General features: G+C 42.8%; 1 protein-coding gene across 5 annotated transcripts in view; it reads right to left on the bottom strand.

Moving 5' to 3' along the window:
- The window catches only part of UBE2F (ubiquitin conjugating enzyme E2 F (putative)), an 80,522-nt gene that overhangs the window by 27,295 nt on the left and 39,929 nt on the right, over positions 1 to 13,298 (bottom strand). For all 5 annotated transcript variants that reach the window (XM_035306203.3, XM_002749956.6, XM_054258086.2 and 2 more), the window contains one exon: positions 2,566 to 2,633. In XM_035306203.3, coding sequence (XP_035162094.1) covers positions 2,566 to 2,633 — 68 coding nt within the window. The remainder of the gene's footprint in view (positions 1 to 2,565; positions 2,634 to 13,298) is intronic.

Here is a 13,298-nt window from a genome sequence, read left to right as displayed (position 1 = left end):
AGCAGTGGAAATAGAAAAATGTAAGATCATCACCATAAGAGAGCAAAAGGTCAAACACAGCACACAGAACTTCAGAAAAGCTTCAGTGGGATGATGTGTTTATTTTCCCATGGGGACTGGTAGTGGGGAGGGGGGCTGGGGAATAGCAGCTATGAGAGAAGAACAGGAAAATCCTAGAAAAAATTTAAGCCTTACCCTCCATCTCACCCTCTGTGCCAGTCTCCAACTACTAAGGGAAACAAGTCTTCAAGGCTCAGTGGCTTTCAAGTCCTTCTTTATTCCATTTTCCTTCCTATTTCTTGAAGTCACAAATGGGAAAGGACAGCATGACAAACATTTTCTCACCACTTGTGTGGTAAGAAGGGCACACGCTTAAAAGCTGGGCAGCCCTGGACATGAAGTGACTTCAACAATTCAGCTGTCCACATTGGCAAAGCTAACGTTGTTAACTTTCTAATGTATAAAGACATGAATGTTAAGATCACCCAAGGACAGGAAGATGAGGCTTGAACCCGGGACGTAGAGGTTGCAGTGAGCTGAGATCATGCCACTGCACTCCAGCCTGGGGGACAGAGCAAGACTCCATCTCAATTAAAAAAAAAAAAAAGATCATCCACTGCAATATCAGAAGAATGGAATAAAGTAATGTGAATGGAATAAAGTAACCTGGCACACAGAGGCTGTCAATCATGCCTGTCCTTCCTTGGTATTTTTTTTGTTTTGTTTTGCATTTTCTTCCTATAATGAAAACAAGAAACTCTGCTACTAGATGATGCCAGATACACCTGAAACAATGGTTCTCTGATGCCTCATGACTCGTCTGGTAAGTTTATCAGCTGATACTTAAATCCCTGCTATGGCTTCCGAATGGTGTGTCATAAATTTACCACCCTTTAATTTTAACATTATTACTCCATAATCCACAGAGATGGCCTATCTAAAAGTATTTAGCAGCAAATCTAAATATAGAATTTTAAATACTGTATGCCTGGTTGTTTCCAGAAACCACCAGAGTCCAAATTCTAAACATCTGCACTGAAACCATGCCTCTGAAACCACCTCGCATCGGACAGTGTGCAGCGCTCTGTCACCAGGTTTCTCAGTATGGTTTGGGAAGGACGGAAAGTCCCAGCAGGTGGTGGATGGACAGACTGGAAATGTGTATTTTCCTGTCTTTGTATACAAATTAAAAATTTCTTGGACTGCCAACTCTTCCCCATCCCCATAAATTACATTTCACAAACAACTCTAAATGGAGTCGCCCAGTAAAAAGTCCATTTCCATAGATTAAGGTTTGGCTTTGAAAAAAACTGCTGCAGACACTGAAGTGAGCCCAGGTGGCTGGGGTCAGGGGCAACTTTACTCATCAGGCAGTGGGGACACACTTCCTACAAGCAAAGTAGCAGGCACAGTGTCCCCAAGGCCCACATCCTCATGATGGGAGTGAGGCCTCCTTTTCTATGGCAGCGCCATCAGCTCGTGCTTTCCTACCTGATGGACCAAGAGGGTTAGTTAGAACATGTGAGGAAGGATACACACCTATAGTGCACGCCATTAAGACAAGCACGCACTGCCCACACCAACTCCTGGCAGTTTGGGCTGAGACACATCACACCCATCCCTGAGGTGCAGACACGCCCTCTCTAATGCCCCAACTCAGGGGTACGGAATTATTCAGAATCTCCAGTTGTCACTGTCAAATCGAAAATGCCCAACCAAACCCCCACATCTGAGTTTTCTCATTTTCTCCCCATTCTTCCCCAACTCCAGCTGTTCATTCCAGTTGACCTGGTCCATCTGCCTTCTGCAGTGTGTAAGTTCTCAGGTCCACAACTTTCACCACAGTTCGCCACATTTCCATGTCACCTGTAACACCCTCCCCTGGTTCTGGGCCATGACACGGTGACTCCAATTCAATTTCCCCCTAAAAGCTTAACTAGCCCTGACCACTTCCCAAAGTGATCACTGCTTTCCCTTCTCTGAACTCTGGAAAAGTAGTTTCCTATCATTGATCAGTATCTCTACTGTCTTTTACTTACCATTTTTATCACTTCCTCAACTTTCTACGCTTTATCTCTCCTTGGTCTGTAAGTTCACCCAAAGCAAAGACATAATATAATGGTATTTGGTATAATTATTAACATGAAACTATAGGTATAAATTACTTATAGCTTAAAATTACAAGTCATTGTTCTCTGAAATTCTAAAATACACATTTGATAGACTTCTGGAATTTTGGTGTTATATCATGAACAAAACTACGATCATTTTATTAAATGCTTTTTTTCTTCAGTGCCAGACTTTAGCAGACAAGAGTTACAGAAAATACACAGGCAGGCTGCCTGGTACATAGTACTCGTAAGTTTTTGTGGAATAAATGAATTCTCTGCTGACACTCGAAACGCTGCTGATGAGTGACATTCACCCCAAAATACTGAAGGGAGTTCTCAGTCACACACGGACACACGCAGAGGGGAGTGCAAGGGCCCTGCGCCAGTGGTGGGCCACAGTCACAGGCAGCCCCGCCCGAGAAGTAGAACAACAGGCTCAACGCAGGCTACTCACCACCATGTTGTACGCATCAGGAACTTCAGTTTCAAACTGAAATTTTCCACCCTGGTAGTAACCCTCATCTATCAAAAAACACAAAACAAAACAAAAAAATCCTTTAAATTAAAAAAAAAGGAAACAAAAAGCAAACACTCTGTTAGGATATGGCAAATACAGAGAATCAGGAGTTAAAAACAGGCCTGCAGAGTTCCTTGGTTCCATCACCAAATGCACATACACTGGAGGGAGTCCTGCCCCTGCGTGAATAGAAATGGGCTACATGCATCTGTCTCCTCCGGGCGCTGAGGGAGGGAGGGGACACCCTTCGGGGCCATCTGACTGGCCTCTTCGCACCCTACCATCTTCCTGGAATGCACAACCCTCTGAACACGTCTCATGCCTTAAGTGACTTCTTTATCTGTTTACTGCTGGTCTCCCCAAGAGAATGTCAATTGGAGGACACATGACTAACAGTCACCAACAGACACTTACTGAGCACCCACCCTCTGTTGGGCATGGTTCTCGGCCTTGGGGACATGGCAGTGAACCGAAGAGAATCACTGCCTTAGTGAGCGCTTGGCGCAGCCTTCACAACAGAGCAGGCCCTCTGGAAATGTGGGCTGGCAGGCACCAAGGACGATGCCCAAGGTCTAAGCCAACCACATGCTGTGTGCCCCCACTCCCTCTTTACCCTGTCTCCCCCCACACACTGTCGATCCCACAGGGCAGTGTCTCTCTTCAGATGGTACCGAGACTGGGGTCAGTAAATGGCTGCTGGTGCCAGCAGAGGGCACTCCAGCATGAATAAGCTTGGAAAAGCCACCTAGGAATTAAATTATTCTCAATTTTCAAATTTGACAGAATTAGCACCATTTTAAAATGGAAAATCAACTTCCCCTAAAATATTTACCATCATGAACAAACCAGCAATATTAAATCTTGTCACTTTCCTCAATGTTTTTATATGAAATAAATGCATAACAGCAAGTTGTTAGCCTCAACAAGTCATCATTTAAAATAAAATCCATTCCTTGAGAGTTTAGACTGCATCAACATTTATGTTAACTGCTGTTTATCCAGCAGTTAAAACTGGCATTACCTGGAACCTAACATTTTTTTCTTTGCCAATTTGATAGAAGAGAAATACTAGTTCTCTTTTATTTTATATTCTCTGATGAATACCAGTGAGGCTAAAATTTATATTATTATTGGTCATTTATGTTTTTGCTGTTAAGAACTGAATGATCAATGTTCTGAAATGCTCCATTTATTACTGAGATAGTCACCTTTTAAAATCTCTAAAGAAAATTAGCGTTTGCTTTTTTTATGTTATATTTTTCTTAGGCTGCTGTTTGCATTTTGATTTTGTGGTTTCTGAACACTAGTTTTCCCTTTTTAAGATGCTAATCTTTCTGTAAGCTTTCTGTCCTTGGTATCATTCTTAAAAAAGGGCTTTCGCAGCTGGGAGCAGCAGCTCACACCTGTAATTCCAGCACTTTGGAAGGCCAAGGTGGGTGGATCACGAGGTCAAGAAATCGAGACCATCCTGGCCAACATGATGAAACCCTATCTGTATTACAGATACAAAACTTAGCTGGGTGTGGTGGCACACACCTGTAGTCCCAGCTACTTGGGAGGCGGAGGCAGGAGAATCACTTGAACCCGGGAGGCGGAAGTAGCAGTGAGCTGAGATAGTGCCACTGCACTCCAGCCTGGGCAACAGAGACCCTGTCTCAAAAAAAAAAAGAAGGCCTTTCCCAACCAAAATTTCATAAACACCCTCCTATATTTTCTTCTAGTAATTTAATGGTTTCATAGATTACATTTAATCCGCTCATTCATTCATCAACTGATTACGGACTAAGGTGGTTATTTTTTTCCTAGCCGGTTGCTTCCTCATCCCAGCGGCATTTATTATTCTAGCCTTCCTCCACTTGTTTGAGATGGGTATTTCTAATTTTTATAAATACACTTGGACTTGTGGCTGACAGTTTAAAGTCTTTGGCAAAGATACTTGTTTGGGGAAGTTTTTAACTGCAGATATGAGAACTTTTCAAATAAGTGGCATCTTAGGTATAAAATACTCAGAGTATAATATCCTTGTTTGCCAAAGCATGTGTGGATGTTGGTCTTTTATACGTACTCTGATACTGACCACTGTGGCACAGCACAGAAATTCAACGTTAGGCGTAACGTTACAAAGCGTAAAGTCCATTCTGTGAACTGTTACCACAGCTTTTGGATGATGCTGCTGCACCCGTGCTGTTCTTTTCCTTTAGAATGATTACTACCCATGTGAGACACCTTGGTCATGGCTGTGCTCTGGCCATTCCATCCTGCCATGCTCTATTTTTTCTCTAGTTGGATTTCTATTTCATGGATTACAGAGTTTCAACTCTATTGCCTACCACTTTCAAAGATGTTATTTGGAATAACATGATTCTCGCTTTACCTTATTCCCTCTTCTCCAGTCAAGTTCTCATTTAATAATTATAAGGATTATATCTTCTCTTAATTCATTAAAAAGTGAGAACAGTCTGTTCTATGTTTTTCTCTTTCATGAAACAAATCTGTCTCAGGAAAATGATCTGCTCCTGCATCAGTACTTTTCCCCTCTTTGAAGCTGCACAGCTTTTAGACCTGATCTAAGTCTGCTTATTTATTATCGTATTTGCCCAGAAATTCCACAGTCCAGCTTAAAAAGCAGCTTGGGAGCAGACTGGACTGAGATGAAACCCAGGAGCATCTCTTATTTACAAGGTTTCCTTCACGATGACCCCAGCTTAAGAGTTCTGATTCACCTTCTGCACCTGGCTCTGGGACTGGTTGGCCCAAGGTGGAGACAGTTCAGGGAAGGACTGTTCACTTCCAGAGCTGGCAGGTAGAGGGCTCATTGAGTATGTCTGTAACTGCAGCGTGCGCTGTGGCCCAGAGCACAATATACAAGTCTAGGACAGGCCAATTCTATGTTACTATCGTCCATGGCTGCCGGGGCTGAAAACATTATACTTCTCAGACAACTAGGTTTCAAAATACAATAATGAAATGCAACCAGGGAAAGTTCCTGGCACTCAGTTCTCAGTCAGCTGCCTCGCCCCTGCCCCACTGTTACAATTAGAGAAATTACCCTCCTCTTCCCTTGTGCTTCAGAGCCCACTCCCCACTACCTTTGAGGGGCCATACTCCAGAGTCTCCAAGGTTACTGGGAGCCCTGGGAAAACAAACCGTTTGAAGGAGTATGTCGGCACAAATCACTGTGACAGAATCCATTTCTAGATGGCCAACATCCACACATGTTCTATCCGGGAACAAATCTGAGGACAATGCCCTCAAGGCCAAAGAGTCATGCCAGATCCCCATCCCACCCCTGTTTCACAACCTTCTTCCCCCCTGTAAAAAAAGGCCCATCTCCCCTTGTACTAGAATGAAATGCCTTGAGGACTGGACATTTCCAGGGGACAAAAGTACTCATGATGCACTGATAGCAGTAAAGCCACCTCAAAGCAACGCATTATGGTAGGGCTGTGCTTTCCCCTATATTTGCTATTTCCCCAACCACTGCATCTCCATCCATTTGCTTTTCTCTACCTATATTCATTTCTCTTTTTTAAATTATTTATTTATTTTTGAGACCGAGTTTACTCCATTGCTCAGGCTGCAGTGCAGCGGCACAGTCACAGCTCACTGCAGTCTTGAACTCTGGGGCTCAGGTGATCCTCCCACCTCAACCACCCAAGTAGCTGGGACTACAGGCGTGCACCACCACATCCAGCTAATTATTATTTTTTTTTGAGACAGAGTTTCGCTCTTGTTATCCAGGCTGGAGTGCAATGGCTCGATCTCGGCTCACTGCAACCTCTGCCTCCTGGGTTCAAGCAATTCTCCTGCCTCAGCCTCCTGAGTAGCTGGGACTATAGGCGTGTGCCACCATGCCCAGCTAATTTTTGTATTTTTAGTAGAGACGGGGTTTCACCGAGTTGACCAGGATGTGTCAACATGGTGAAACCCGGTCTCTACGCATGAGCCACCGTGCCCAGCCTCCAGCTAATTTTTTACAGAGATTGGGTCTCACCATGCTGCCCAGGCTGGGCTCGAACTCCTGACCAAAGTCATCTGCCCATCTTGGCCTCCCAAAGTGCTGGGATTACAGGCCCGAGCCACCACACCTGGCCTATATCCATTTCTGTAAAGGGCAAAGCATGGTGTTATAAATAGTACGTCCTTGTTCATGCTGGAGTGTCTTGGGTTCAGAAACTGGGGCATATGATGGTAGGGATGGTAAAACTTCATTTAGTACCTTCAGTCCCGAGACCACTGTAAAAGCAGGCATCACCCCTGTGAGAGGCAAGCAAAGAGGATGCCAGGACACAGCAGCCTTCCTCCACCCAGGGCACCAGCTCCATGCCTCACCTATCTAACTAGGAGCAGGAGCTCAGAGTGAGATGGCTGTCAGAGGCACATTGTTAGAATGAAAGCGAAGTAAGACTTTGCCTGAGAGAAAGAGTCTGATTTGGCTGACTCATTTGACAATTAATGTATATGGCAGGCAACTTTGATAAACCGAATGGCTGAATCTGCAGCTCCAAGCTTTGGGTGAAAATAGAAAGAATGAAGTAAGATTTTTACATATTTTACAAGCTGCCTGCCTTGACCAGCGGTATACATATTAGTATGTTGAAATTAACAATACTGCTGTTTTTCTCAACTCCTTCTCAGAATTCCGGCAAAAGCTGGCAAAGCTGCTCTGAAGTGAGGAGTGACAGATGTAACTATTTGGGGTGGAAAAGCATTCTGATGTCCCTGCAGCTGACAGGGATTGGTAAAGTGATTCTGGACACTTCAGAAACTGGAGCAAAGAACTCGAATGACTGAGTGACAAAGCCTTCTCGAAGTCAGGTGGCTTCCAGTTCTCTACTTTCAACTAAATGGAAGAAGGAACCTATTCTAATAGTTGAAAAATCATGGAAATACTTTATATGAAGACAGGCAAGGTGGCTCATGTAATTCAGCACTTTGGGAGGCCAAGGCAAGTGGCCTGCTTGAGCTCAGGAGTTCAAGACAAGCTTCAGCAAGATGGCAAAACACTATTTCTACCAAAAAAAAAAAAATTAGCTGGGTGTGGTATGTGCCTGTAGTCCCAGCTACTTGGGAGGCTGAGGTGGGAGGATCACTTGAGCCTGGGAGTTTGAGGCTGCAGTGAGCCATGATTAGACCACTTCACTCCAGCCTGGGCAGCAGAGTGAGACCCTGTCTCCCACCCCCCTGCCAAAAAAAAAAAGGAAAGAAAATACTTTATGTGATCTTTGGCCTTTAACTTTGAAGTCCAAAGACAAAATGGCACAGCTATTAAAAAAAAAAACACCTTCCACGCCTGTCTACTTATTTATGTGAACAAGCAGTCCTGAGTGTTTATAAAGGCAAAATACTGCTTTCCTTCCATTATTTTCCATTATAGTAGTTTTCTTTCTAGCATAAAATAACATTCATTCACAAATGCATCAATTTAATCAGACAAAATGCTAACAGTAATCCCATCATGATTTTCAGAGATACACTGCAGGTGAAGTGTTACTTTATGTTTAACTGTCAATAAAATTTGCTTAAATTCATTATTGATTACACAAAGAGTTGATGAGTGCCAACCATGTGCCACACACAGTTCCATGCCCTGGTGACACACCAACAAGAGGTCATTTCTGCCCTTATGAAGCATATATTCTAGTGGAAGGGAGGGAAAATACACAAATTACATAAGAGAAGGAGCAGAAAGCTGGACGGGCTGCAGTTTTAAGCAGGGAGGTCAGAGAAAATGATGACTTCAAGGACGAGGGCACTGGGGTGAAAGGCACTCCAAGTGGATGAAACAAGGTGGGTACAGTAAGAGGTCTAGTGTGTTTCGTGAACTCTGCAGAAGCTAGTGCGGTCAGAGTGAGGTGGGGTAAGAGGACCTGAGGCCAAAGAGGGAGCAGGTGCAGAGAGGGTTGGGTCCTGCAGGCCCCTCCAGGCAGTTGGGTCTAATTCAGAGTGAGATGGGGCCATGAAAGGGATCTGAGTAGGGGAGGGACAGGAGCATATAAACAGATCACAGAGCAGGAGCCCAGTCGTGGGTATCTTTTGCAATCATCCAGGTGAGAGACGCTAATGGTTAGAATTAGGGTGGGAGCAGGTGAAGTGGACAGATTTTGAAGGCAGCAACACCAGAATTTGCTGACAGATTGAACATGGGGGCAGGGGAGAAGTCAGAAAATATCTTTGACCTTGCAATGGAAAAGGCAGAATTGCTACCATGAAGATAAAAAGGACTGCAAAGGGCACAACAGTGTGAAGTTCAAATCAGGCACATTAACCTGAGATTTCAAGTTGGCATCCAACTGGAGGCACTGAGTGGGCAGCTGACCGAGCATTCTTGAGTACGGGGAGAGGCTGGCCAGAGAGGGCAGTTTGGGAGCCATTCAGGGTATAAAAGCACTCTGAGGTCATAGTATAGCCAGGTCACCAGGGAACTGACTATACAGGTCCAAAGACAGGACAAAGCCTTGAGGCTCCCCCACTTCAGGGGGCTTGGAGATGAGGCAGAGGACGGGCAGCTGAAGACAAAGGAGGAAAAACCAGAAGCAGGAGCCTATACAAGTACCTGCAACAATCGTTCAAAAGCAATTATTTAACACTTAAGAGTCTTATAGTTATATGAACTTTTCAAATAGTGAGCTCTGGGCTGGGTGTAGTGGCTCATACCTGTAATCCCAGCACTTTGAGAGGCTAAGGTGGGCGGATCATGAGGTCAGGAGTTTGAGACCAGCCTGGCCAACATGGAAACCCCGTCTCTACTAAGAATAGAAAAATTAGCCGGGCATGGTGGTGCATGCCTGTTATCTCAGCTACTGGGGAAGCTGAGGCAGGAGAATCACTTGAACCCAGGAGGTGGAGGTTGCAGTAAGCCACGATTGTGCCACTGCACTCCAGCCTGGGTGACAGAGCAAAACTCCGTCTCAGGAGAAAAAAAAAAAAGTGAGCTCTATCTATCTGTCTATCTACCTGTATATCTAGTTACAGAAAAGTGTGAAAGAATGACAAATACAATACTTACAAGCATAAAAATGTTAGGATGCAATTTGAGGGAACAAGTGGAATGAAAACATGAGTGCCAGGAGAAAACACAGCAAAGGTGTTCCAGCCAGTAACGTAGAGCTTATTTACATTAAAAAAAAAAAAAGTGTGATGGTGGGTGTGTCTGTGGTATTTAGATTCTACAATGCAAACATTTCAAAGAGTAATATAATAATTTTATTTTTAAATGTCAATATTTACAGCACACTGGAAATTACATCCTATGCAAACTTTAAACTTCAAAGGCTCTGGTCCAAAGAGAAGAGACAGAGACAGGCAGTGGAGATGAGGAAGTGAGTACAGCAGACGCAGGAGGCAGGACAGACATGGGCACTGGGGAGCGGGCAGGACTCTGGGATGCAGGGTTCAGACAAAGACACAATGACAGCTATTGTACAGAGAAGCTGAGACTTAGAGAAAAACATGAACATAATGAGGAAAGCAATGGACAGTTAGGGAAAAAGCACCGAATGGAATGTCAACAGCTAGAAAACAAAGTATCCGAAATGGAAACTTCACTGGATGCGCTTAATGACAAATGAGACATTGCAGAAAAAGAAATCATCCAAAATGAGGCACAGAAAGAAAAGTGACAAACGCTTTCAACCCAAAGAAGGTATAATTTACATGTAGAGGTCATCTGTATGTAAGAGATATGATACATATAAACCAGAGTGCCAGAAAAGGATCACAGAAAAAATATTTAAAGAAATGTTGGCCAAATTATTTCTAAATTGGGTGAAAACTGTAAAAACTTAACAAACCCCACGTGTGATAAAAAGAAAAAAACACTTCAAAGCACATTATACTCAAACTGCTGAAAACAGTGATAAGGAGAAAATCTTAAAAGCAGCCAGAGAATAAAATGCATATCGCATAAAGTGAAACAAAGAATCACCATGAACTTCTTCTAAGGAAAAAACACAGAAGGCAGTAGAATGACATCCTTAAAATGCTGAAACTGTCAACTTAAGTATTTAACCTTCAGCAACACTGACATAATTCATCACAAGCAAATCTGAACCACAAAAAATCTTCAAGGATGTTCTTTAGGCAGAAGGAAATAAAAGAGAGAAACCTAGATTTACAAAAGAAAATGAGGATCATAAATGCTAAGAATGTGGAGGCATATATTTTAAAAATAGACTGTGTAAAGCACAGATAATATATTCTGGGTTACAACATGGGTAAAAGTAAAATGAATGAGAACTATAAAATAAAACCTGGGATGAGAAATGGAAACATACTACTCTTTTGTCTAAGCTTCCACCTTAAGAATCAGAAAAAGAGTAAATTAAACTGAAAATAAAGAGAAGGAGGGACATAACAAAGATATGAGCAAAATTCAAAAAATAACAGGGCAAAATCAATGAAACTAAAAGCAGGTTCTTTGCAAAGATAAAAAACAGACAATCTTCTCATTAAACTGATCAAGAAAAAAAGAAGACGAAAATTACAATATCAGTAATTGAAGGAGATACAACACAGACTCTATGGAACTTAAAAGGATAAGAAGATGATACTAAGAACATTATGTCAGTACATTGAAAATGCAGATGATGTAAGCAAATCCCTTGAAGGACACAAATTAGTGAAGCCCATTCAAGAATAACCTAGGCAGCCCTATATCTATTAGAAATTGCATTTATACTTAAGATCTTACCACAAGAAAACAAAATTCCAGACATAGATGGCTTCACTGGTGAGTTCTACCATTGAATAAAGAATTAGCAGGCCAGGCACAGTGGCTCACACCTGTAATCCCAGCGCTTTGGAAGGATCGCTTGAGCCCAAGGGTTTAAGACCAGCCTGGCCAACATAGTAAGACCCCCGTCTCTACAAAAAATAATTAGCTGGGCATGGTGGTGCATCTGCCCACTACAGATGGTGGGCATCTGTAGTCACAGTTACCTGGGAGCCTGAGGCAGGAGAACTGTTTGAGCCCAGGAGGTTGAGGCTCCAATGAGGTATGATCGTGCCACTGCACTTCAGCCTGGGCAAGAGAGTAAGTCCTTGTCTAAAAAATAATTAATTAGTTAACTAATTAATGCTAATTCTACACAAGCTCTTTCAGAGAATAGAGCGCTTCCCCATTCAAAGACCCGAATGCATTACCTTGACACCAAAACTAGACAACAAATTATAAAAATAACTATAAATATCCCTCACAGACAGGTAAGAATTTGTAAAAAAAAATTCTTAACAAAATACTAATATATCAAACTGAGCAATATATTAAGCCACTAACACGTAATACATGATGAATTACGGTTTATCTCACAAATGCAGCTTTGGTTCAACATTTGAAAAATAATCTATCAATGTAACTTACCTTATCAACAGACCAAGGCAGAAAAACCATTATGATCACTTCAATAGATGCAGCAGATGCAGAAAAAGCATTTGGCAAATTAACCATCCACTGACCAATTTTGGTTTGGGGGGAAAAAAAGCATCCATTCATGATTAAAAAAAAAAAAAAAAAAAAAAAAAAAAACTCTTGGCAAACAAGAAGTAGAAAAGAATGTCTCAACCTGATAAAGGGCATGTGCAAAAAACCCTACAGCAAGGCCAGGCTCACTGGCTCATGCCTGTAATCCCAGAACTTTGGGAGGCCAAGGTGGATAGACCATCTGAGGTCAGGATTTGGATACCAGCCTGGCCAATATGGTGAAATCCTAGCCAGGCATGGTTGCAGACACCTGTAGTCCCAGCTATTCAGGAAGCTGAGGCACAAGAATCACTTGAAACGGAAAGGCAGAGGATGCAGTGAGCGGAGATTGCACCATTGCCCTCCAGCCTGGGTGATAGAGCAAGACTCCATCTCAAAAAAAACAAACAAAAACCCTGCAGCAAACCACACACTTTATGATGAAAGACTGATAGCATTCCCTAAGATTAGAAACAAAGCAAGGATGTCCCTCTCATACTTCTATCTGCAATTGTACTTGAAGTCTTAGACAAGAAAATAAGGCAAGAAGATGGAATAGAAAGATATACACTGAAAAGAAGAAATAAAATTGACTTCATGCGCAGACAGCATGATAGTTTACATAGAAAAGTCTATGGAATCTACAATACAACTACCAGAATGAAAGGCAGGCTTATCAAGATTGTAGGACACAAGGTCACTATACAAAAATCAACTATATTTTTATGTACTAGCAATAGAAAACTGAAAATGGAGATATAAACCATGTTCATGGATTAGAAGATGTGATAATTAAGATGAAAACTGATGTGGTGGCTGGGCGCAGTGGCTCACACTTATAATCCCAGCACTTTGGGAGGCCAAGGCAGGCAGATCACGAGGTCAGGAGTTTGAGACCAGCCTGACAAACATGGTGAAACCCCGTCTCTACTACAAATACAAAAATTAGCTGGGCATGGTGGCACGTGCCTGTAATCCCAGCTACTCAGGAGGCTGAGGCAGGAGAATCACTTGAATCCGGGAAGCAGAGGTTGCAGTGAGGCAGAAGTTACAGTGAGCTGTGATTGTGTCACTGCATTCCAGCCTGGGCAACAGAGCGAGATTCTGTCTCAAAAAGAAAGAAAAAGCAAAAGAAAAGAAAATTGATGTGGTTTGGATGTGTGTCCCTCCAGATCTCATGTTGAGATGTGAGGCCCGGTGTTTGAAGTGG

Source organism: Callithrix jacchus, chromosome 6 (assembly GCF_049354715.1).
Source record: "Callithrix jacchus isolate 240 chromosome 6, calJac240_pri, whole genome shotgun sequence".
Taxonomy (NCBI): Eukaryota; Metazoa; Chordata; class Mammalia; order Primates; family Cebidae; genus Callithrix; species Callithrix jacchus.
Note: the sequence above shows the minus strand (reverse complement) of the source record. Positions and strands in the feature narration are given on the sequence as shown.